This window comes from Pieris napi, chromosome 14 (genome assembly GCF_905475465.1).
Source record: "Pieris napi chromosome 14, ilPieNapi1.2, whole genome shotgun sequence".
Lineage (NCBI taxonomy): Eukaryota > Metazoa > Arthropoda > Insecta > Lepidoptera > Pieridae > Pieris > Pieris napi.
This window is the reverse complement of record NC_062247.1, coordinates 1,455,219-1,481,880: the sequence shown is the minus strand read 5'-3', so window position 1 is coordinate 1,481,880 and position 26,662 is coordinate 1,455,219. Positions and strand designations below refer to the sequence as shown.

The 26,662-nt window shown below is 32.3% G+C and overlaps 3 protein-coding genes and 1 non-coding gene across 11 annotated transcripts in view; 2 read left to right on the top strand and 2 right to left on the bottom strand.

Annotated features, from left to right (window-relative positions):
- Positions 1-2,979: 2,979 nt before the first annotated feature.
- Positions 2,980-19,551, bottom strand: LOC125056264 (cyclic nucleotide-gated cation channel beta-1). 2 transcript variants are annotated; one of them, XM_047659294.1, is made up of 15 exons: positions 19,421-19,551; positions 14,486-14,589; positions 13,950-14,018; positions 13,146-13,262; positions 12,692-12,819; positions 11,435-11,694; positions 10,852-11,001; positions 10,285-10,459; positions 8,937-9,067; positions 8,266-8,389; positions 7,335-7,417; positions 6,569-6,715; positions 5,941-6,053; positions 4,998-5,286; positions 2,980-3,965 (listed from the first exon to the last, which is right to left on the bottom strand). In XM_047659294.1, the coding sequence occupies exons 1-15, from the start codon at positions 19,445-19,447 to the stop codon at positions 3,867-3,869; spliced, it is 2,016 nt and encodes a 671-aa protein (XP_047515250.1). In that variant the 5' UTR covers positions 19,448-19,551; the 3' UTR covers positions 2,980-3,866. The 2 variants fall into 2 exon arrangements, with proteins under 2 accessions (XP_047515250.1, XP_047515251.1); XM_047659295.1 differs by lacking the exon at positions 19,421-19,551 and adding an exon at positions 18,715-18,853.
- Positions 19,552-20,421: 870 nt separating this feature from the next.
- Positions 20,422-22,199, top strand: LOC125055971. Its single transcript, XM_047658764.1, has 5 exons — positions 20,422-20,763; positions 20,975-21,151; positions 21,391-21,457; positions 21,610-21,723; positions 21,959-22,199. The coding sequence occupies exons 1-5, from the start codon at positions 20,569-20,571 to the stop codon at positions 22,114-22,116; spliced, it is 711 nt and encodes a 236-aa protein (XP_047514720.1). The 5' UTR covers positions 20,422-20,568; the 3' UTR covers positions 22,117-22,199.
- Positions 22,140-22,211, bottom strand: Trnad-guc. Its single transcript has one exon. It is a non-coding gene; the product is annotated as a tRNA-Asp (tRNA).
- A 2,621-nt stretch (positions 22,212-24,832) lies between these two features.
- LOC125055718 (venom serine carboxypeptidase-like) overlaps positions 24,833-26,662 on the top strand; it is a 37,567-nt gene continuing 35,737 nt past the window's right edge. For 4 of the 7 annotated variants that reach the window (XM_047658220.1, XM_047658222.1, XM_047658223.1 and 1 more), the window contains exons 1-2: positions 24,833-24,952; positions 25,289-25,755. In XM_047658220.1, coding sequence (XP_047514176.1) covers positions 24,918-24,952; positions 25,289-25,755 — 502 coding nt within the window. In that variant the 5' untranslated portion in view covers positions 24,833-24,917. The remainder of the gene's footprint in view (positions 24,953-25,288; positions 25,756-26,662) is intronic. The other 3 variants (XM_047658226.1, XM_047658224.1, XM_047658219.1) reach the window with 2 other exon arrangements.

The following is a 26,662-nucleotide window of genomic DNA, read 5'->3' as shown; positions in this document are numbered from 1 at the left end:
CCATAGTCCTGCCTGCGTATATCAAATCTCATAAGGATCTGATTAGCCGTAATAATAAACTATAATCTTCCTTTTATCATTAGTATACATAAGTAATCTTATGAATGCTAGATAGCTTGTAACATATAGTATTGTAGATATAGCATTATTTATAAAAGTTGATAAAATATAGAGATTCTTATGACAATTAAAATAATCTAACCCTAAATAAGGATTATTATAATCGAGTAAAACTACCACCCTTAATTAATTACTATTTTCTTTATTCCTACATGTATGGACGTATATTTATGTATTTACAGTGGATGCTTGCGACATATTCAATACAAAGAGTCCCCTCATGAGTTGTGCGCTCAGATATTGCGGGCCACTAGATTGTGAGGAAGTTGCACGAATCTGGTTAGCGGTGCGTAGCGATAAGTTCTGATATTATTTTTTCTTAAGTGAAGCCACCCAAGTCACTAGGGTTCTTTTTAAAATAAATAACAATGATCTAATTATTGAGAACCCTGACACCACTCATAAAGATAGACAACTCCGAGCAATGACACCTTGGAATGAAACAATACGTCTCCCCCGGGTGGTGCTAAACGAGCAACAACGCCGAGTCTCGGGCGGCGGTTACTAAAGCGTCACCCTTCAAGTGACTATTTATTTCTACCTCACTCGTGGGAACAATATGAACGAAACCAATAAAACTACAAATAATCCTAATAATATGATCAATTACACAAACGTATGTTCATCAGAAACCGTAGTAACAGTCTACCATCAGTGGCAGCAAGTAAAACCAGCAGTAAACAATCTCAAAACAATGAACTGGAGCCTAAAAATAATGATAAGAACCTTTTAAACCCATGGCAAAATGATCAAGTACCTCTTAAAAGGCAAAAAAGAAAGGAAACGAGCCCCATCTGCAGAGACAATACTAAGACGCATAACAAATTTGACATCCTCAACAGTGAAAAAACAGAAGATACCTAAGTCAAATGAGAGTAACATTTGAAGCCTTATAAGAAAAAAAAAATAATGCAATGCAAAAGATGTCACAGGTTTGGACAGGTTAGGTTGCTTAAAATATAAACAATATAAAGAAAAATAATTAAAAACCAAACCAACCAACAAAGAAAAGCAACTAACCCAGAATACAAAAGAGATCAAAATATTGGATCAAACAGCAAAACAAAACCTAAGAGAAAATAGTCACACAGAAAAAAGAAGCTATGTAGATGCAACATAAGACCCACCACTAACCGGCATACAGGACTCAGAGAACGGTCCAGACAGATTAGACACAATTCTAATTCAAAGTAGTTATACAAAATTATACAGCTCAACAGCGGGAATTTTCAAAAAGTTTAAATAAAAATGTTCATGAATTATTAAAACGAGGAAAAGAAGTTAGAAATGAAAGAATTAATAAAAAAATTAAAACCCCTAAGATTTATAAAGTAGGTAATGTCGCTTATTTAAAAAAAAGCATGGCAGATCGGCACAAAACTAAACCTAGATTTTTAAGTCCGTTCACTATAGTCAGTATAGAGCCACATACTAAATATAAATTGAGTAATGGTCGATCATATCATGTTGAAGAACTAAATATTGTTCCAGACTCATCTTCTTCGTCACAGCATTCAAGTTCAGAAACCAACTCCATCGGAAAATGCAATTTTAATAGAATCTAAACCAACTCGATTACTAGAAGGACGGTGGGCAATTATTCATAAATTAGATATCAAACCTATAAAGAATAACCTAGATAGTATTAAAAATTCTATGAAAAATGCTCTCACTAGATTTAAATCTGATGAAGTCAAGCATGTATATCAGAGAATTGATATTATTTTAGAAACGATCAGGGAAATTTGTAAACATTTGAATATACAAAGTAATAGTCGCGTAAAGCGTGGATTAATTAATAGATTAGGATCTATAATCAAATCTATTACTGGAAATTTAGATCAAGACGATTTAGATAGTATTCAGAAAGATTTAGAAACTCTACGAGTAGCATATAATAAACAAATATCTGTAACAGATGATACATTGGAAGAATATAATAAGCAAATTGCTAATATTACCTTAATTCAACAGCAAATTAATCAACAATTTCAAGGAGTATTTAATTCAAAAATACAACAAAACGTAGCGTTGTCCTTATTATTACAGGCTCAAATTTTACAAGATGTATCTGAAAGACTTAGTACTGCGATTACTTTTGCAGAACATAATATGTTTCATTATAGCATTTTACAATCTCATATTTTAAAGGATACTATAAATAGTATACCAAAAGAAGTAATGTTATCTAATAATATAAATGATATAGAATCTTTTATTACAGTAAATAGTCGAATTATAAATCAGATAATATACTTTGTTATTAATATACCGTTAATTAAGATTCAAGTTTATAAGTCAAGGAAAATTGTTCCCAATATCCAAAATAATCCCTCCTATACCTATCCTGTAATGCAAAAGGTTACTTTAGCATACAACAATGAAGAAATCTATGAAGTAGAGGACTGCCGAAATTTAAAGGAAGTTTAATTTAAATCAATACTTATGAGTCAGAAATACTAAACAAGAAAGAAAGTGATAAGTGTCAAGCTGTTCCAATAAAATGCCCAGTTCAGGAAGTATTCCAAATTTCACCAAAAGCCATATACATGTTTTTGAATAAAACCACAGAAGTAAGTGCAAATTGCAATAATCATCAAGAAACTCTATGGACAAAAGGATCAAACATTTTGTATGGTGAAAACTGTGAATTAAATATTTCTGGTATAAAAATGTTCAAAACCACAGAGTCAAAAGACAAAATGATAATTGCTAATATTGATACTCCAATTATAGAAACTGCATCAGAAATAGACATTGTATATGACGCTACAAAAGTCAAGTCTAAGCTGAAACAACTAAAAACTATGGATTCTTTTAGTGATCAAGACAACACGAAATTATTCAATATAGTTGGATCAGTATTATAACTATAATAATTGTTATTATCATTTTTGTTAAAATTCTCAGATCCAAGGTTTGGAAACCTAGGACTTCGAATTTGGAAGGGGAGAGTGAAGCCACCCAAGTCACTAGGGTTCTTTTTAAAAGAAATAACAATGATCTAATTATTGAGAAACCTGACACCTCTCATAAAGATAAACAACTCCGAGCAATGACACCTTGAAATGAAACAATAAGTCATTAAGAACAAATGCACATTAATAAACAGTAAGTCATTAAGACTGCATTCCTAAGATGACACCAGTGACCACCGGCATCCTACAGAAGACTCGTGACAACTGGTCATTCACATCACCACCTAGCACTAGGCTCTAGATAATCTAAGTAATTTGTAAATCATTAAAATAAAAAGTGTAATCTTTTAAATAAAGTTTTTTTTAAATATCTCACACGTTGAGATATTTTGACTAGTATTTGAAACCTTATTTTAACGTGTGATGTTTGAGAGTAGAAATAGAAAGAAATAGGTTCTTAGCCTCAGATTGCATCCGTTTATTTGATCAGTTTAGTTTCATAGACAATCAGCCTTCTGACACATGTCATCGATTGGATTTAAAAAATTCCGGCTTCCTCATGATGTTTATCCTCTCCGTACGAGCGAGATTGTTAAATGCGCACATAGAAAGTACTCTGGTACCCACGACCTCAGATATGAGAGTCGCAGATAAACGTATATGTTATATAAAAAAAAAAAAATTTCGAGCTTACAGCTGAACGGAACATTATTCTAAAACATGCATTAAAGTTTCAGCTTTAATTTATACAGATACACAGACTAACATAACATTTCCTGTGACTATAATAGCCTCTTTTGGACTTCTAATTAAATAGGACTCTAAAATTTAATTCATTTCGTTAGAAAATATAATAGTAGGAATGGGTGTTGAAATTTTCATTTCCCTTATATCTGGCGAAGCACTTCGTACGTCAGCGTGTTGAGGCTATAGATGAAAACATGATATTATTATGAATGAATTTTTTAACACTAACTGGAGGGAAAGTATATTAATAAAAAATATGCAGATAAAATTCAGTTAATTTTTTTTATACAAATCTTTTGAAGTAAAACTTCTTTAGGCGAGATTTGAGATTTTGTTATATTCGCAAAGAATTCGAATGAGAGGTGCCTGAACTCTATATTATTATAGGTTATTGAAGTGAAACTTCTTTAGTCGCATGAGGGTAAATTTTTACGGAAACGTCACGAAGATGTGCAGCGTTTTTGTCGAAGAAAAGGGAGAGAGCGATTTAGACCGATTGAGAGCGAGTGAGAAGGCTAAATTACCTTAGAAATTCTATTATTAAAATGATTTTATAAATTATTAGTATTTTATATTTTATGCAAAATAATTTAATGAAATCTCAAATGACGAATTGTAAATTAAAATGCTACGAACTTTTATGATCGAAGAAATAAATTTAAAAAATAAATTAATTATTTGTGTATTATTCGACACTTTTAATATTTTAATGACAATAAATTAGTATTCAATTCATGAAATTCCCAACATAATATCTTCCTTTTTCCCTCCCTTAGAGGAAATCTATCTGAAATCTAAAGTTTTAGATTTGTATAAATATGAACAAGAGTTAAAAATTTGTTTGCCAAAGAAGTTTCCCTTCTGACATGTGTGCATAAATAACAAAAATAACAGTATCAACACACACAAAAAGGGGAAATGGGGTGATCACATTGCACAAAAAGACCTTTTGGAATGGGAAGAAAAAACCCACCAAAAGATGGGAAGATGGAATAAAAGGGATAGCGGGGAAGGATTGGGAAATGGTGGCGAGGAGAGAGACAAGTGGAAGAATTTGGAGAAGGCCTTCTTTCTGTCGGAGGTGGAGTACCTACTAATGTTCATCATAATATCATGGTCTTAGTATAAAACAATTCTAATTCTTACAAAAAAAGTCGTAACGAAATAGCACAATTTATAGCTCTGGGAACTAAAATAATGAAAAAATCAAACCTTATCTTCAGACACCATAGACAACTTCCGCTTCGATAGAGCACTTGCCGATCTCATTCTTCTACTCTTCACACTCTCGCTACTTCCCCCACTCTTTCTTCTCTTTCTAAGATCTGAGTCCTCTCTTTTTGCGTCTATTGCTATCTGTTGCTTTGTCTGTCTGGCCGCGTTCTCTCTTATTATTTGATCGGCTCTACGTCTAAGGATTTGTTCAGCTTCTTTGTGATAACTTAAGGCTGTGTCGAGGTCGTTACGAGAGAGAGCAAAGAGAGTGGAATAGCCGCGAGATCTATTTGAAAAACGAAAGATAATATGTAATATTTGGAATATTATTAAATTAAATTAATTATAATAATTTAAGTTATAGCAAATTGTCAGAACTAACAAGTAACTAGTGCGTTGCCGGCCTTTTAATTTGTGAATTGAATTGGTACGCTCTTTTCTTGAAGGACACTTGTTGTGGGACACGGGTCGTCGAGATGATACGAGTGGAAGTTCGCATTCTGCCTTGACGTCCGATGACGAAACTGGTAATTTCAAACTTAAATATTATCATTTATATAAATATTTTTTTTATAAGTTTACGGTCTATGTAGATAACGTGTTTGTTGCCTTAGTTTAAACATAAAATAAATAATTTTCAGCGGAAGAATTATTGTTTCGAGTTGGTAGATACAGAAGGTTGATCACCCACTTGCCCCATTCGTGGGTAACGCGACTTTGAAATCATATATTAGGTAAGTAAAAGTAAGTAAGAGTCGATCAAGACAGGACTCGGTAAGTTACTTGCCAAATATATATGCTAAACCATTATTACAATGAAGATACAAAAATATTTAAAGGCCGGCAACGCACTAGCGATCCCTCTGGAAATGTGAGTGTCAGGGGGCGGTATCACTTAACATCAGATGTGCCTCCTGTTACAGAAAAAAAACTTTATTACCGAACAGTAGCAGTACGCCGTCGAAGTCCGTCGATGCCAAGAAGACTGATTTCACCAAAAACAGAGCCTTCGCTTAACGTTGCTAAAACTTCTTTCTCATCTGGAGACATAACCTTGAAAAATATACATATATAACATATATATTTTTATTTTATTTATAAAAATCGAAACTAATGCAATAAAAAAAATTTATACACGAAACAAATACCAAACACAAGAAATTAATTTAAAAAAAAATCTGTGGCGCTACAACATCTTTAGGTCTTGGCCTCAGATTTCTGAATCTGTTTCATGAACACTTTTAAATCTAATAGGCAAGTAGATGATCAGCCTCCAGTGCCTGACACACGCCTTTTTTGGTAAGACATGTCGGTTTCCTCACGATGTTTTCCTTCACCGTTCGAGCAAATGTGAAATGCGCACATAGAAAGAAAGTCCATTGGTGCAAAGCCGGGTATCGAACCTACGACCTCAGGTATGAGAGTCGCACGCTGAAGCCACTAGGCCAACACTGCTCAAACACTGCAGAAATTAATTAGGAAAAACTAAATTACTGCCAGCACCTCTTTAGGAAAGTCAGTTCTCGAATATCAAACTAAAACATTTTACATAATCCATTGGTACTTACAACGCACTTCCCAGTTTTTATGATATACATCTGATGTCCCACATCTCCTTTTCTAACGACCACGTCCCCTGGGAGGAAGGAAACAGGTCGAAGTTGCAACACCAGGTCGCGGAGGAGAGATGCTGAACAGTCTCTGAATAGCTGAACCTAATATTTATTTTTAACACATAAATATACAGTATTTACATTCTTAACCTACATAGGAATAATGATTATTAAAAATTGATAAATAGAAAATTAAAACCATTTTAAAACGTTTGGTCCCTGTGCCAGTGTACCTTTAACGCTGGCAGCATTTCCTCGCTGTATTGCGATACTTATTCGTTGAGCGAGGAAAGCACCAGCTTTGGGGTCACCGGCACCATCTACTAGGCGCCAACTTAAATCTTTAATTAGCGCCTGTTCACTTGAACCTCACGGCCTAAGAGTCTCTACTCCAAAGGCAACTAAATCAAAGGTGGAGTTCTCTTATATTTGAGCCGTTTATTTTTCCCTCTGAACTGTGGCCGCGGCAGCTTTTCTGCGTGTCTGAGGAAGGGGAGACGAAGCTATCGTGTCCAAGTAGCTTCCCATATAAAGACCGTCCCATCGTCCAAGAATTCAAAGACATCGATCGGGCCGCTTGCCATCATCAAGGAAATAATTTAGATTTTTTGCCTATTAAAAATAGAACCGTTTCTAGAATGCTCTATAAAGTAAAATAACTGTTTTAATGGTTGTGAATTGTGTTAATGTACTTCTATCCATAGATAATATTATCAATTACCTTACTTAATGTGGAAATGTGGACTTCGAGTGCGACGTCACGCTTCATATTGTATGGTAATGAATTTAGGATTCTGGCCTCATCTAAAAATTATACGTATACAACTACAACTACAACTATTTAATTAAATGAAGTGTTGGCCTCAGCGTGCAATTCTCATCACTGAGGTCGTAGGTGCATCAATGGAATTTCTCGTGGAAAGGGAGCAAAACATAGTGAGTAAAACCAACTTGCCGTAGACCCAAAAAAGTCGACGACCTATCTCTGACACAGGAGATTGATCACCTACTTACCTATAAGATTGACGAATGATCATGAAACAGATACATAATTTTTTTTTATGTTTATTAAATAAAATAATAAATACAAAATTGTTCTAAAAATAACAGATTTTTTTAAATTAAATTACCATGAGTAAATATAATATATTTTATTATAATAATACATACAATGTTTTGTCCGACAGTTATAGGCGCAACAGCTAGCTAACTAATACATTCATCAACGGAATGCCTCTATAGGCATCACCATTCCCCAAAAACAGGTTGCCATTAACACCTCAACCATAACCAATAAAGCTTAGAAATCGACACCACTACACATTACGTATAAAAAATATATATATATTATTGGCACGTGAGTGCTTTTCTTGTGGGTCTCAAGACCTCACGACGGTATACCAGCTGTACGCTGAGGTTTCCTTCCAAATAATTTGTAAATTTAATATTCTGTAATTAATTCTTACTAAATGTTAGGTATATAATTATTAACGCAAATATATTTAAAAAAATACCATTCGGAATTAAACCAAAGCATTTATTTATATTTTATCCGCCAAACGTAGCTCCAGAGATATTCAAATAACTTTTGAACGCATATAAAAAGGGAAATATACTAATTGACATTTATGACGTACGTTTTTTAGACTTACCAAAACACCTTTGTGTTTTCCAAGTATATTTGAACCAGCAGGTAACACGTCGTTGGAGACTTGCAGGCATATTCAATCTGCGTAAATATCGCACGCAGCCGTCCACTTTCTTACGATATTCCGTCTGGGAATAACATTTTTAATTCGCGACAAGATAAAAATTACATTAAAAGTTCAAACATCCAATAAATGTCTGTTATAACTGTCCAAACTGTTTGGCCAATCGAAGCAACTGTCAAAATGGACAGATAGGTTGTTGGCATGAGTAAACATTCATTTTCATACAGAGGGCAATCTTCAATCTCTTATCCGCTCTCTGAACTATTGGTTGAATAATTAGATTGGTATCTCAGTCCATGGATTGAATATTGGCATGCTTTTCTTTAAAAATGGATTGAATTGTCAGTCTATGACAGCTAAAATTGGATTGAGATTCCATATTGGTTTTGGCTGTATATTGATACACTCATTAATCAAATATATCGCTCCCTTAGGGGGGCCGTCGTGGACAAAAAATTATCGATAAAATTAGATTTAATTATTCAGTATAGTTTCAAAAAAAATACCATAGTCACACATATTCTTTAAAGAAACAATTATTAAAAATTTACAAAAACTATATTTTTTATTAAAAGCCAAATATTTTGAGAATGAAACAAAACAAATGATACCTTCTGCCTCGTGGCTGTAGCAATGATATCACGAATTTGTCCTATGAGTACAGCGAACACGAATACTCCCATCAGCCACGCCGCTGTCATAAATAAATATTCCCATGTGTTGCCTGGTTTGGGATTTTTACCTATAACATTAAATGCTACGTGTGTACCTGCCTCAAAGGCCGGCAACGCACCCACTAAAAATGGATGTCCATGGGCTGCGATGACTGCTCTTTTTGGGCGTCCCGTTTGCCCCGCGATTATATTAAAAAAAATAATAACAATATGAAAGATAACTGAAACACTTTACAGAAGTGGCGGGGTTTAAATGCAATAATTTAATTACTAATTTAATAAATAAATCTACTTTGTAGTAATAAATCGGTCGGTCGTTTCGTAAAAAATGTAATAAATTCATGTATATATCAATGAGATAAGTATTATTTGATTGGCAATCTTTGATGGATACTTGCGGTAAAGTGTTATAAATATATTATTAAAGCTTTTCATCTAAAGTTTCAGTTTAAGAGATCTCTTTGATTAATAAAAAAATATTTATTTATTTACGCTTCGCATTACAATATAAAAATTTAACATAACTAAATAAAGTAAGGGCCAATTTATAATAAAATCTATAGTTTTATTTTCCTTCTTTTAGTCTTCTTGTTTTATTCTGATAATAAAAACAAATAATTTTAATAACATAACATAACAATAAATATTCTGATAATAAATATAATCATGTAGAAAACATGATTATATAAGTATTAAGATGATTATTAATGATTTTATAATTACATGATAAATGTTGTGTCGTATGTATAGCAAACATTTACCAAAATAAGACCATTTTCTATTACAGTAAAAATTCTAATCAATATAATTTGACGTAGTCGTAGCTACGAGCTACGCCGTAGCCACCTTTAAGTTACAACAAACTTTTTAAAAACGGTTTTTGTAGATTTAAAAAAATATTCTAAATAAAATCACTTATTAATTATGGATAAACAAATTCTATAACGAAATGTTTCTGTTTCATTACAAAATACCATCCGTATCACCTCGACGTCCGTCGTTCCACAACTGAGCGATTCTTAAGGCAGTTTTTGCCACGCACTACCACTATATGGAACCAGCTGCCCACTGAAGTATTTCCGAACCAATTCGACTAAAAGTCCTTCAAGAAAAGAGCGTACTAATTCTTAAAAGGCCGTCAACGCACTTGCGAGCCCTCTTGCAATTTGAGTCCATGGGCGTATCACATAACAGGTGAGCCTCCTACCCGTTTGCCTCCACATAAAAAAAATCTGTAAGGCGAACACGTGTTTACTTATTCATATTATTATTGATAATATAATACCTATGGAAGTAGCAGTTTTAGTAGCAAAGTAGAAACACCGGATGTACGCGTTGCCTTCGTTATCGTAGACCCAAGAATTGGAGCCGAGGCCAATATAGTCACTTATGGCGTAATAAGCGCAGGCGTTTAGATGAATTAAATAGAAAATGTAGAACAATGTTTTTCCTATTCGTACCTGTAATCAAAAACAGGATTTTTAAGTCCTGCGATCGAATCACGGCATGATTTTTTCTGTGTGCGTCAATAAAACTTGCTACGCTAAAAGCATCGTGCTGGTACGTCTTAGGATCTATAAAAAAATTATCAAAAAGTTTGTAAGATTTTTGTCTCATTACGTCAAAATCACTCCAATTTTTTTTAAAGTACATAGAGAGTACAGTTTAGAGTTTATCAATAAACTTTTAAAACATTATTTTAATATTCCAAGTTTAACCAGGTAGATATAATTTCTTAGAGAATAATAATATAATAAAATAATATGTTTTCTTTCATGAATTACAATAGAAGTTCAGGGTCAACTCCAAGCAGTTATCATTATTAATTTAACTAGGAGACGCATATCATTACCACATAAGGCGAGGAAAGAACTCGGTCCATTGCCTGATGAAACTCCCAGAATGTCTGCAGTTTAAGGAGTCGGGGAAATCTCAGTATGACCATCTTTGTACCAAAAAATACGTACAATATATCCAGCGGGAGGAGAGATATTACGTCAAACTAAAATGAGATTTTTTCAAATTAATATTTATTAAAAATATAAAAAAAATATTTACTATCTATATTATATAACATTAAATTCACGTTGCATACTATTACGTAATGGGCTTTAATTAAATTTTATTAATTTAATCATGCTACATATGTATAATTTAAATAATAATAAAAAATATTAAAATTATTAAAAATTAAAGTTAAAACAATTTTAAAAAGTTTGGTCCCTGTGGCAGTGTTCCTTTAACGCTGGCAGCATTTCCTCACTGTATTGCGATACTTATTCGTTGAGGAAAGCACCAGCTCTGGGGTCTAATAGTTTTAATCACAATTGTTATAATAATAAAAGTGATTCAGGAAGGTTTATATGTACGAAGGTGGTCCAATAAGTACTTAGCCTAGAAAATATTTTTTTTTGTGGCGATTTATTTTAAATTACCTTATACTGGGTTTTTTTCTTATAATGTTTCCTAGTTTCCACTTCATCCGTAACCCAGAAGCCGTCGTGTAGAAATATCAACCTCGGTTTCACAAGAACCACGTCGAGTATATAAAATATATCGCAAATGTAATCCGCTGTTAGCCAAATTGGTAGGTTGTTCGGTGTTTGGTATGGAAAGGTCGCTCTTAAAACTATGGCCCAGGCATTGTAACTATAGCAAAACGTTACGAGGAATAACCAGGTTATGTAGATGCGACCTGGAAGAAGTGGCACTGACTCAATTTACAGAGAAAATTGAGGAGTGGAAATACCAACAAAAATGTTACTAAACTAGATTCGTCACATAAAATGGCTGCCATTACCTATGGACGTCCCAAGTATGTAAACTGTAAATCCTTTTCACCAAAACTCGTTGCATAAAATGGCGGTTTCTGATACGTATAAAAGAAAACTCTAACTCTCTCTATCTCTTTCCCCAAATGAAATTTTACTGTGACAATGACCAAAATACAAATTATATAAGTTCTGAGAGGCGTTCATAGACTCCCGTTCCTAATTTTTTTGGGATTTATTACGACAGGTATCATTAACCTTGTCGCTTTTTACTCGTATTTTAAGATATAAAACTACGAAAGGAAATTAAATTGAATGTAGACCGTAACTTCTATCCTAAGCTATGTCGTTATTGATTTTCTATTAACGTCAAGTGGTTGTAATTAATCAGTTGTCCGACAAAAAGTAAAGACAAAAATGAAGTCGTTTTTACTCATAAGACAACGACTTAGAGTTAGAATTAGTAATAGTCCGTATTTATTTATTTTTAAACCTATTTTAAGAAAATATAGACGAAGAGGTACAGTAAAAAGCGTTTTAGAACAAGATAAAATGGTAGTCAAAATAAAATATTTATTTTCTAGTGTAAAAATGTTTAATGTGTCACAGTGACTTACAGTTTAATTAAGTAAGCATATTGATAATAAAGTAGTAGATCAAACATATCAACATATATCCCTCACATATAGGAATATGACTCAATTATCACTACACTGCTGTATTTAGGCTAAAACTTTTCTCGATAATTTTCTCCCTATATCTACAATATGTCTAGTATTAAGAAATACTAATTGATTATCTGTATTATGGAATCACTTTGTTGTATCTATGTAAATGTCAAATTGACAGATAGGTGAGACGTATTACTTGTCAATTTGCATTGCATTTACAGTATATAAATAATATAATTCATTAACTCACCCTGTGGATCAATTGGCATGTAGGGATAGAATAATGTTGGGAATCCGAAAATCTTGCACTTTGCCTTTGACGGTGATGATGGTACTGGACTCTGCGGTGATTCTATTTCGTCATTAATTTCGAAGCCACTATAACAAAATATATGAGTTTTAGTCGCGTAGCACAGCTTAAGTTTAGGGTAAGACTCAGAGTCGCATACTTAGCTAAGGCTCCACTTTAAATTAAACATTCTGCCGGAAGATGAAAACCCGACTTTTATGTTAGACAAATACAAAAACTCGTCAAACGCTGTAAGCACGTGAAAGATCGGAAAAGTTGGAATTACCTAAAAAGTGACTTTTAGTATTAAAAATTTTGAGATACCCACTATAAGATGTACCTACCCACTTTTTGAAATATTGTAGACTTTTTTCAATTATTCAAAAAAAATAGTATAAAAAAATAATTTTCTTACCGCTTTTGAGAGCTTCTAAGTTGATCAAAAATCTTTAATTCCGTCGCATTTTCCTTTACATCGCTATTCTTTTCTACTTCAGAGAGTCTCACTCGTTTTTCTACTACGAAAATGGACCTGAAATTCAAAATTTATTTTTAATTTACTATTATGGTAATAACGTATGAATTGGAAGTTCTCAATTCGATTCCAGCGCAACAAAAAACTTTGTATGCTTCCTATAGTGCCATCTCCTTTCGAAGGTTGGCGATCATAATGCTCCTTTAAATTTGGATACCGCGCTTCTGAATAATGACTTGCTTTGATAGAAATCGTACCGATTTGAAAGTTTTAGCGTAGCGTTCAGGCATATCATTAGATATATTCACTTTCTAAATAGCATATAAAATATTTTCTTATGTAAGTGATATTGGAAATGGATTATATTTGATCACGATTATATGACTTTAAGTAGGCGCGTGAAAATTTTGTTAGTGTATGCTTCACAAATTTCTCGGAAACTATAATAATAGTTATTTCATTAGATTTATTTTATTTCTTTATTAGTGATCTTAGAGGTTACATACATATTATAAAACAAAACATATAGACAATATACAAAGCCAATACAGAATACAAAGATAAAAAATAATATATGAAAGAGAAAACATAAGTAAGTACATTAATTGACAAAAAATACTAAAAGAAAAAGAAAATAAATTTGATATTTATATTCCAACTTGGGGAAAAGTCCAAGTGTCATGAAAATAGATTTTGATTTGGATATCCCCTTAACAGGACATTTCGTACATATATTTTACGCACAGTTTATTTTTTTCTGCAGCTTCTTCTTTGATAATGGATTTTTTCTCTATGCTGGAGTTATTTAATAACCTAAAAAAAATGTTAACATAAATTCCCAATATAAACTAAGAGTTAATTTATTTACTAAATTAGAATATTATAAGTGGAACAAAAGCATTAAACGCTAGGTATAAGATTTAGCACGAATAACAAAAAAATAAGAACAACACGTACTATGTCGTATGTCAAAATTGTTTTTGACAAATGGGAGTCACACTTAGCTCCACAACTTAAGTCTCGTTTAGGTTTAGGTTTCATTATATGCTTAGCCTTTTAAGAATAATTAAAGAAATGTTAATTTAAATCATGAAGATCCGCCATCTTGTCTGCTTTAGATTTACACAAGGTCGTATTTGAAACCGCTCACAGCGCTGAATTCGACTTATCAAAGTAATATTGAATTACAGTATAATTGAGAGGCGTAAATAAAATTGACTTGCTTAGCTATTAACTTAGGGTACGACTACTGACCAAGTTCGGGGAGATTGAAAACTTACGCAGAATGTTTGGGTGTGGAGTCAGGAGTGCCCCACGATCCATGGGAGACTTTGGTAATAGGTCGTGAAGACTCTTTCTTCAACGAAGAAGGGTACACCGTATGCTGGAAGAAATAAGATCTGTAGCTGCACTACCTAGAAACTATATCGAATCCGCCGCACTTGTAATCACAAAAGAAGCCACTAGAATCCGTAACTATATTGTCGACGCGCATCTTAAGAATTATTTTAGGAAAACTTCTTAAGTTAAATAAATAATCATTGTATTATTGAGGACCGAGAGTGTCACTACTCTCTTGAACTCTTCATTGAACACTCTTTACAGGTCGAACGAATTTTATTATGTACCAGTATTGCTGTTTAGCCTGTCTACCTGCCATTCAACTTCACATTCCAAACATCTATTAATAAAATGTAATTTAAGTTTGATTTTTGTTTCGCATATTTCCAAAACTATATCTTATCTACAAAATAATTTATATTGTGGTGACGAAGGCGGGGTGTAATGTAATGTTTAACGCTGATTCGTGAATTCTCATGTCATAGTTAATCTTTATGTAAATATTGCAATCTATTACTGTTTAGTGTGGAGTTTATTGCCAGTTCTTTTCGTCCATTATACGCCCTTGATTTGAGAACTGGTTGTAAATGTAAAATTAAGCATGTAATATGTATTTCTTTATTGGTGTTTATAAGTGTTACCTATATGAATAAATGATTTTGAATTTGAGTTTTTTTTTCATGTGACGTTAATAATTGCCGCATTCGAGTAATCGGTTATGGTAGCTTATTTTGTGAAATACGTTTTTACATATTTTGTCAACAAATTTCATTTTTCTTTGTCTCCGATTTACGTGTGATGTTTGAGAGCATATATGAGGTGAACTTTAATAAATAACTGTATTAATATTAAAAGAAATATTTCGTAGTTTCTAAGTACATAGAGGAAGTGAGACGCAACGACAAATTAGAAGTATCGAACGAGTTTGGTTGTCAAAAGTCAAGGAGTGTACATCGTTTATCAGTTTATGACTTCTATAAAAATGAACGTAAAACGCTACCACGCTCGATTGTTCCTCCATATCGCCTTTATAGCTTTGCAAACAGTTGCCTTCTATTAAAAAATATATCTTGTATATTCGATATTAAAGTTTAAAGATACTTTAAAAGGAAAACGTTGGAAAAATTAAAAGATTCAAAGCGACTTTATAAAATTAAAACCTGTAAACGCGTGTGAACATTATAAAATTGATACTTTCGAGGAAAACAATACGATTTATTACTACTACATGACATCATGTCAAATAAAATTAATTGCAGCTCCCTTCTAGAAAAATTGCCTTTTCATGTTTCTGCCTACCAGACTCGTAATCGTGCTGTTTCACGTTCCTCAGATCAACTGTCAACACCAACGATTTATTTTGTTCATTATTTATGCACTTCTTGTACTTTATCCTTAGTAGGTGTTTTTTATTTAAATTCAAAATCATTTATCCATTTAGGTAACACAATGTACACTTATGAACGTCAATAAAGAAATACATATTAAATGCTTCTAATTTTACATTTACTGCCAGTTCTCAATATCCATACTAGGGTTGCCAGGAAAACATCGTTTGTTAGCGATAAGGCCATCCGTTGCCTAATAACATATGTAACCTGCTTTTTGTTTGTATGTTTTTGTATAAGGTAATGAAGTCCGACTCTGAATTATATATATGATAGTCTCATGATGATTTCTTCATCCTACGAATGTGCACATCAAAGAAAAATTATAATAGTCTATACGAAATTATATTTCAATATTAAAATTCTAATCGTATTATTGCAGCGTTATGGATCATTGTTCGCTTCTTAAATGGGAAAGCACTTGCCATTCATATCACATCCTTCGAGGTTAATGTTGCCTTGTACCTTGCCCGCATTACGCAAGGATTTGAATATTCCTAAATATTTAAACTCGTAAGAGCAATGTTGGAATGTTGGAGAGAGGCTCTCAACGCAGTTCGTGCGATTGAATGGTATACACTACACACTGTCTTTTATTGTACTTAACACTTGTTTGTATGGTGAGGGAAAACATCGTGATTAGAGATTTAGACATAGGCAAAACATTTATTACTTAAAACACACATACAAACACAAAATAATAATAATAAAAAAAATATAAGAAAGAATGAAAGATAACAATTATTTTTTCTTTCAAAGAACAAGGTACGTTTTAATTTTGTAATGCGTTTGTGCTGTGGTTGTAATTGGCCCTAGCTAAGCATTGTGCTGAGGATCAGACTGTTCCACAGCCTTATAGGCAACAAGCCATTTGGGATCTATCTGATCTAATATGATTTGGGATAATAATGGAATAATTATTAAGACAACAGAAATCTAAGAAACATATATTTATTGTCCATATTAACGATAAAATTATATAAAGGTAGTAATATTTTGATTTGTATCTTTCCGGTACGATTGATGATTAAGAGGCGGAGAGGATTAATTTTCCGATCCGATTTTAATAATCCGATCCAGCAGATTATTCCTTTACTAAACCGCTGAGCAACCATTAGTAATAATAGTTCTTATAGACTAGCAACCTACTAAAAAACCTGCCTAATACTTTAGTAAAATAGGGCTAATTTTCACTAAAGTATATATCTCTCTCATCATTGCAACGTAAATCAATTTGAGAAAAAGAGACGAAAGAGTGCAAGACCGAATTAGTTTATTTTTTATTTCAAGTTAATTTTGTTTTTAAGTATGATAACATTATTGTAATAAATGTCAATAATGCAATAATGAGATATTGTGAGCAATTTGTGTTTCATACATTTATGTATTTTTTATATTAGTAATTTAGTTTTTCTGTGCAGTATTGGCCGAGTGGCCTCAGTGTGCGTCTCTCATCACTGAGGTCGTAAGTTCGATCCCCGCCTGCACCAATGGACTTTTTTTATGTTACAGGATGCAGACGGACAGGCTCATCTGATGTTAAGTGATACCGCCGCCTAAGGACACTCGCACTGCCAGAAGGCTCGCAAGCGCGCTGCCGGCCAGGTACCGGCAATGGTACGCTCTTTTCTTGAAGGATCCTAAGTCAAATTGGTTCGGAAATACTTCAGTGGGCAGCTGGTTCCACATTGTGGTGGTGCGCGGCAGTTATTGTCTGAAGAAGCGCTCAGTTTTGGAGCGACGGACGTCAAGGTGATACGGATGGTATTTTGTATTCTGCCTTGACGTCCGATGATGAAACTCAGCTGCAGGTATTTAACATTTGCCCGAAAGGTGAAGGAAACATCGTAAGGAAACCGGCTTGCCTTAGACCCAAAAGTGGACGGCGTGTATCAGGCACAGGAGGCTGATCACCTACGTGCCTATTAGATTGACAAATGATCATGAAACAGATACAGAAATCTGAGACTACATTACCTAAATTGGTTGTAGCGCCAATGATTTATTTATTTTAGTTTTTACGTGTGGTAGTTAATTTGATTATTATCAGGATATATTTTTATATTGTGTGAGTGAGTCTATTATCGCAGTGACCACGACATATTAGACGCACGATCGAAGACACTTAAATGTGTTCATTAATCGAACTTTCTAGGTAGGACCAATCACTTAAGAACTTAATAAGTGTGAGTTAGTTAGTTAATAAAGTGATCTTTTAACGAAAATTACACAGAATTTAATATTTCCGAAAGCTTGGAAAAGTTAGTATATCTATTCATTTTAACTTAAAATGATTACATTATTTCGTGATAGTTCCCTTCACAGCAATTGTGGTTTAGATGAAGAATTTTAATTAGTAAGTAAACTAGATCGTAATGTTAAATAATGTCTCATTGCTGATACAATTTATAAAAATCGTAATTTTTAAATCAGCGAATTATCAGACTTAAATAAAAACCGATTAGTTAATTAATATGTACTTATTAATGCAGCGTTACACCTATGTTATATTAAACAGTAAAGCCATCGCTTAAATGTAAAGTAATTTTCATTAGTGCGTGTTTCGTAGCAATAAACTCGACGTTACAGTTCAAAGTCTGTAATGTCATTAGTAGTTTCAGGGTAATTATTTGCGGTGCAAATACTTAAAAACAGCAAATTTCTTACCGACTATGTCAATAATCAAATTTTTGCTAACTATAACTAAAACGTAAAGTAACTTTAACTGTTTTTTGTACGCGTTTAAAAGTACACGACATTTTTAAAAGATCAAAACTCACCACTTCAACTTTCACTTCCATTTTAATTTATACACTGCGCGTCAATTTGAAAATCGAATATGAAACCATTTTTTATATTTTCGGCCAGGACAAGACAAAAACGCGGTGAACCGAAAAACTGTAGCGCTTTGTCTATGTCAAGAAGTTGACTGCCAAGAAAACCTAAGCGTGCTCAAGTACATTAAGTATCGTAACATCTACATCTATGTATCTATAGAACATTAAAAATATTGTTAATTCATAAATTTCTTTAGTTTATTAATTTCGAAAAAGTTTTCTTTGAACAGAACCTAAATATTCATTAATTAATGAATTGGCAAACTTATTTTACAATATTATATTCTTAAAGGCTTAAATTTGTTTATGAAATATAATTATTTTGAAAAATATTCTTGCTACAACCACTAACCTATCGAAACAAAACAAAAACAATTCGTTTTTTTAAAGAATCAATATATTTAAAACTTATTTAGAAATATATTAAATGTAATTTTCTTCTTCCAAATTTCCTTTTAAATAAAACTCTAAAGCACGTCCCCTCTAAGTTTTCTTAACTCAATTTATTAAAAATAACACGTTTTTCGATCTAAGATCTCCCACAAATGATAAGTCTAATTAATTATACGCTAATAATAATAATAATTTAATTCTACACTAAAAGTTCACAGCAACAACGTTTGAGAACTGACAAAAATAAAATACTCACCCCGTTAATTAATTTATTCCAGGCCATTTTCTATTCTTAACTAATATAATCATGATCCTATCACACGGAACATGTCCATTTGCACCTCGCCATGACCATTGATTTACACATACGACCAAAGAGCGACCACTCTAATTGTAACCGCCTTCAGTTCAATGTACGTACATTGAATTCTGCTGGGTTATACAAATTGGGTGTTTACTAGGGGTGACGATATGTAAACATTGAATAGGTATAGAATTTCACCCTCACGGTTATATTTTTCATTAGGATTAGTTTCTATGAGTACCTAGTAGGTTGGTCTATATCAAAAACATTATGTGTCTAAATAAGCCCAATAAATGCCTTTGTGAGCTGGTCGCTCTAATAGCCTTACCCAGTAATACCCAGACGTTCCCGTTACCGGCGCTGAATCCAGGAAGTTGATCTCATATTCCACCAGGAGGAGGCATAAACAGGCTTTTCAAACCAAATAAATTTCTGTTTTGCCTGAAGACTGGATATAATTTTTAACAAGCTACATATTTAAAAAGCAATGGATTATTGAATTTCGCTTCTGTAATTATTGTTAATGAGTTATTATTAGTATTTTTTTAATACATAAAAATGATGTATGTACCTACTTATCAATTTAAATTGTAAATTAAATTTTTTTTCTACTTTAACAAAAGTATACTGTCATTAGTTAGTATTATACATATAGAAAATATATTATAACAATATTATTTAATTATATATTTTTTCTAGTTGGTTTTCTTAATAATAGAAATAATATTAAAAAACGGCTGAGATTTTTGAAATTTTACAAATGTGTTTATTTAGGAATGTATTCACATAATAATAAAATAAAGGGTTTTTTAATGTCCTGAAGGCAAATACATACACTTAACACTATATATTTATTAATACAGTACGTAAAAACCAGTAATCTCCAAAATTCTGGTAAAAAGGAGATTTTTGGATGTTTAGTGTATATCTGGCAATATTTGTGTCATGACGTTTTGACTGTGACATCCATTTGATTATCGCTTACGAAATAAAAAAAACTGCAATATTTTGAATTTTGAGCGAGCCAAAACATAGAACTTAAAAATCCCAAACACCTTATTTGTATTTATTAAGTACTTAGTTTGTACAGCCTTAATATTATGAAGGGCCGAGTAACTGCTGAACAAAATTTAATTCTGTTAGAATTTTTAAGGGAGCACCCTGGTCTTGCTAAAGGAATAAACAAGGGTGCCAGACGACAAAATATGGACTCAATAGATTTGTGGAGTGAATGTTCTGAAAAACTAAACAGTGTTAAAAATGGTGGGATTAAAGATAAAAAAGGCTGGTCTAAGGTGTAGTACCATTTTACTTTTATCTACAATAACTTCTGAGACTCATTACTATTAATTTTGTAACTGCTCTTATAAAATAAAACAATGAATAATATATTATTTCCCCGTAATGCCTTTTTCCTAAAAGTTACAATTGTAAATCAACATCATTCTTTTCCTGAGCAGAATCTCATTAATCAGTATTTTAAAAAAAAAATTGTATTGTTGTCAGTATTGGTGTGACTTGAAGTATAGAACAAAACGGAGATACCTTGAAATGAAGGCAGCTAAAGAAAACAATAAGCCATTAGCAGATGATGTTTCACTCACTCCAATTGAAGAAAGTGTTCTTAATGTCATAAGTGATGGTAACATGGATGAAGTTACCATTAAAACGGATCCTTTAGATGTATGTTTCCAAAAAATATGATTTACCTCTTAAAGTGTAGAGGAGCTTTTAAAATAAATAGATCCTATATGAACAGAATATCATAGTCATGACCTATTTAAACCTAAAATTATTTTCTTCAAGTGCCTGATGCTCAAAGTTTTCATTTATTATTATTATTATTGGTGTTTATTAGTAAACAATATTTTACACTTAATAAGTAAATACATATTTAATTTCTAATATTGTGCCTATTTTAGGTATATGATGACTGCTATGATGAGACTGCAAGTGATAATGATGATGAAAAAGAAACAAAATTTGATGGTAATATATTTTCTATGTTTATTAAAAACTAATCACACTGTTTTAACTAAAGTATGTATCTGTCTCTTGTAGTAGTACTTTAGTTACATATGAAATGGGTAGATACTTTGTGATAACTAACAATTATGAATTAATAACTAAAAATATTTCAGTAACACAAGCAAAAAGGCCTCAAAAACGGAGTCATTCAGATGAGAATGAATCAGCAGCGTCAAGTAGTAAAATTCACCGGAATGGATTCCACAAAAGAGATAGTGATGATTCAGGTTCTTATTTCTGCCGTAGCCCTATGTAATCCACAAATTTCAGAGCATAAAACTACATTCAAACTTATTTAATACAATACACTCATAAAGAGTTCTGAATTAGACTTTTGTAGTTATAATATGTAAAGTGCAAATGAATTAAAACAATATTAATTATTATACTTAAAGATGTATGTACATAGCTTGTTACTACAAAAAAAAATTTGTATCCCATCAATTTAATATTTCATTACAGATCTGGATGATGCATCAAAGTTTTTAAATATGGAGGAAAAGAAGTTAGAATGTACACAAAACATTAACAACAGTTTGCAAACAATTTCAGTGCAACTAAAAAAATTAACAGACGTTATCAGTGATATCCGGGATGTTTTAAAAAAAAAAGAAAAATAAACAAAAACGAAAAAAAGGTTGTACTCCACGGCGGGGAATCGAACCCCGGTCTCCCGCGTGACAGGCGGGGATACTGACCACTATACTACCGAGGATTGTGATTGTAGTGTTGAATTTACTGAAGAGATCCTTTATACTACAGATTTTATCTGATTATATTGTTCAACATGAGGCTATTTAAATAAAAAATACATTTAACCCGATAACACGTGTTTTATTATCTGCTTAGTTTTCAAAGAATACATAGAGTATATCTACGAATGCGTAGTTAATTGTGTAATTTGTAGACGGTTGTCTACAAATTGATGCTCAAAGGCGAACGCTTGCATAAAAGGAAATTATTTTGTCCATGCCATCATTTTATCCGTGTCAGCTCCTTCACCTGGAATTTAATGGAATCTTCCCTTTCCTTCCAATACGATAAAGTCTTTATATAAACTAAAAATATCTTTATTCATATAGGTAAATAAGTACACTTATGAACGTTAAAAAAGAAGTTAAATTAATTGTAAATTTACAATTACTACCAGTTCGCAAGTCAAGGGCGTCGAGCGGGCAAGAAGAACTGGCAAGAAACTTTCCGCCACTCTTTTTAATCGCCAATGGTCCAAGATCCCAGGGCCGCCAGACATCACGTATTTTCTGACGGATGAAATGTGGACGATTGGGTAGTGTAAGTATGTACTATGATCGTATGCCTACCTGCTAGCTTGGTCAAACGGCCAATTTCCAGGTATCAGGTAATTAAGGTACACAAAAACATTACTTACTTCACGTAAATTCTCATGGCTGATTTTTATATATATTTTCGAGTGTATAGTTAAAAATAAATTGTCAATACTCCCAGACACTTTCCGTCGGCCATATTGCTTAACAGACGCTTTAAGGGTCTCAAAATAATTAGTCAACTTCACGTAAATTCTGACGCTCCATTTTTATATATGTTCATCCGACAACTATTTTAAAAGCTTTGACAAGAAGACAGACCGATCCAAGGGGCCAATCATCCCCTAAACTAAATTTTAATATCTCTATGAGTGAGAGAGCATTATCTACGCGCATGAGACTGAGTGAGACCGACTGCGCTGTTAAAGCCATGAAAATTACTTGAAAAATTATTATTATTCAAAAAGGGCAAGCAAAAGCCGTTTAATATTTTGAAGAAAAATGAAGAGTACCAACAAAGCATTTCACCGTTTTGGTACGTTGGATTTTGTTGGTGATGTAGATGAAGAAGAACGTGTATTCAACATAATACAAAAATTTATCTGTGATGTTTACAATTTTCCTGGAATAATTGATGTAGATGCTGCCAGACTACAGTTGTTTATCATTTACATACATGATATCTGATATAAATGAAGAATTCAATCGAAAGAATTTAAGAAACTTCGATGCCTGTAACTTACCACCTTGTAAAAGTGAGCTTTGGCAACAGTTTCGACGGGCTAGCTTTGGAACAATGCAAGTATGAAGATGATAAATATTTTCAACCCCGAAAACAATGGCTGGACACTACAAGATGGTAAATATGATTTTCATTGGTTCGATGGAGATCAATTACCGGGTTTTGTCAGTGAGTCGCTGGAAGAACAATCAGGTAAATTATTTTCGTTTCTCATATTATTTGTATCTTTTTAGTTTTTTCAGACCTTCATTGTTTAACTTGTTTTTTACAGAGGAAGAAAATAAGGATAATGCTGATGATGACGATCACGATTTAGATATTCAATTTCAAGATTGATATTTGATGATGATGATAATGAAGATTAAAAGCCACTGTTAAGAAATATTGAAGAATTAATATTTTTCCACTTTGTTTCCAAATTTCCAATAAATAATTAATTAAAAAAATTGCTGCTATTTAAATATAAGTGGTATTTTTAAAAAATATTTTTTAGTTCTAATTAATAAATTGAAAAAAAAAAAAATGTCGGCTAACTTTAGTATTATTTATTATGTGTCAATTTTTTTCTTATTTTTGTTGCTACAATTTACTGGTCAACAAAAGTTCTAAAAATTATAAAATATCTGTTCAAGTAATTTTCATGGCTTTAACAGCGCAGTCGGTCTCACTCAGTCTCATGCGCGTAGATAATGCTCTCTCACTCATAGAGATATTAAAATTTAGTTTAGGGGATGATTGGCCCCTTGGATCGGTCTGTCTTCTTGTCAAAGCTTTTAAAATAGTTGTCGGATGAACATATATAAAAATGGAGCGTCAGAATTTACGTGAAGTTGACTAATTATTTTGAGACCCTTAAAGCGTCTGTTAAGCAATATGGCCGACGGAAAGTGTCTGGGAGTATTGACAATTTATTTTTAACTATACACTCGAAAACATATATAAAAATCAGCCATGAGAATTTACGTGAAGTAAGTAATGTTTTTGTGTACCTTGATTACCTAATACCTGGAAATTGGCCGTTTGACCAAGCTAGCAGGTAGGCATACGATCATAGTACATAGTACATACTAACACTACCCAATCGTCCACATTTCATCCGTCAGAAAATACGTGATGTCTGGCGGCCCTGGGATCTTGCTCTACAAGTATTGTCATACAAATTGTTTGAACTGGAGCAAATCAATCCCAAGGATAAGAACCATTTAAGTATTCGTCAAATTTATAAAAGGCTTATGAAGAATGCACAAAGATACTATTTTCTATCGTTATTATACAATATTTATATCAGAACATTTGGATTTGATACTAAAGATCAAAAAGTTCAAGGTAATATCATTATCTACACAGTAAGTCATGTATTCATAGTGGGTGAACACGTGTAATATAGTAAAATATGAAATTCATAATTATTTTAGTTATTTGCTCAAGGTAAGTTAAAAAAACATGGAGTTTTTCAGGTGTAATTACAAGTACAAAATATCTCCTTACTATGCAGTATACTCTTTATGTAGCGCAATAATAATAAAACATTCTTACCGCCAAAATAATTGCTTTGATAGAAAACTATCATTTATAATGTGTCTTAATATTTGAAAACAACACGAGTTTTCAACGAAATCAATTAAAAATCAGATCAAAGTTTTACAGACAAAATTATTTGTTGTTTAAAAATGGTCTAACTATAAGCAAATATGGTCAACGTTAGGTTATATAAATTTAATGTTGTTAATAAAGACACTTTTCTAAACTTATTATCACTTTCAGTGCATACGGTAAAGTTATTTTAAGCAATGACATTACTGACCTAAACACTACGTCTCACATAGACTTGCCAACTTATAAGCCACCAGTGGATACTAATGTAGAACCAAAATGTGATAGTGTTAACGACATAGATGGCATGCTGGAATGTCCGGAAGTTAAAATAGTAGACAATGGAACTGCATTAATTCTAACGCCTTACATAAAAAAGGAACAAATCGCAGAAGCAAGAAACCTCAGTGAAGTTGACCCAAAACTTTTTGCAGGCGTTAAAAGTTATACTGGCTTTTTTACTGTGGATGAAAATTATGATTCAAACTCGTTTTTCTGGTATTTTCCCGTGGAAGGAAAACAAGTTAATGAAACTCCGTGGATTATTTGGCTTCAAGGTGGTCCCGGTGCCTCGAGTCTTACGGGTCTGTTTGAAGAGGTGGGACCCCTAAGAGTCAGCCCATTGGGGGCAATTAAACGTACGTAATCGTCAGTATCTATTTTATGAGGGGCTAAGCCGAACTCTAAAAGAAAGTAAAACTTCTTGGTGTATTATTTTTGCAAGAATATTAATCTAGAATAAATCATTTTCTGCTCTAATAGGTACAACTTAAAAGCCCCTGTATATATGTAGGTATATATAAAATACATTACGTTATATGTTATACATATATTTCTTTTAGTCTGTCGTTTATTTATGATTTCAGTAAGGTTAATTCTGGTACGGACGATTATACAAGAAATCTTGATAGAATTAACCGGTTTCCGCGCTAAATTTAATAATAGCGCTCAAATAACCTATTTGACATAATTAAATAATAAAAGCTCGTTCGAAGAGTTGGGTTCGACTGTCTCAAGACATCTTTATAAGTTCATTTCTATTAAACTAAGCAGTCGCAGGTAATATGTTTCTGCTCAGGCTATGGGACTGAATCTAAAGGAATTAGGACATAGATATAACATTTAATACTAACGGAATACACACACAGAAACACACCAAATAATAATAATAAAAATTAAAACAAAACAAAAAAAATTTAAGGAATAAGCTACATTTTAAGTGTGTAATGTGTGTGTGTGCTGTGGTTTTAACTGTCCCTCATGTATATAATAAAAAAAGGGTGCGTGTACTTATGTACGCGCGTAAGAAGTTATACTTCTTTGGCTTTCTTTATTTTTTTAAATATAATTAATTAATAATTAATATTTAGTGTATTATTCAATTATTAATTAATATTAATATCAATTATGATTATTATTTATTATTTTATTATATTATTAATTCAATTTAATAACTTGGTATGTTTCATAACCTTTTAACTAAGTAACAATAGGTCTTTGTGAAAAAACATTGCTAAATTTCTTTGAAAAAAGAATTAAAACTTC

Excerpts from the sequence above, each read along its gene's own strand:
- LOC125056264 (XM_047659294.1), bottom strand. The coding sequence starts at position 19,447 with ATGGCCTGGAATAAATTAATTAACGGG. Across the intron at positions 13,263-13,949 it reads GCTGCAGAAAAAAATAAACT|GTCCATTTTCGTAGTAGAAA; the intron begins GTGCGTAAAATA and ends TTTGAATTTCAG. Across the intron at positions 12,820-13,145 it reads CTTAGAAGCTCTCAAAAGCG|TGGCTTCGAAATTAATGACG; the intron begins GTAAGAAAATTA and ends ATTTTGTTATAG.
- LOC125055971 (XM_047658764.1), top strand. The coding sequence starts at position 20,569 with ATGAAGGGCCGAGTAACTGCTGAACAAAATTTAATTCTGTTAGAATTT. Across the intron at positions 20,764-20,974 it reads ATAAAAAAGGCTGGTCTAAG|TATTGGTGTGACTTGAAGTA; the intron begins GTGTAGTACCAT and ends TATTGTTGTCAG. Across the intron at positions 21,724-21,958 it reads AAGAGATAGTGATGATTCAG|ATCTGGATGATGCATCAAAG; the intron begins GTTCTTATTTCT and ends ATTTCATTACAG.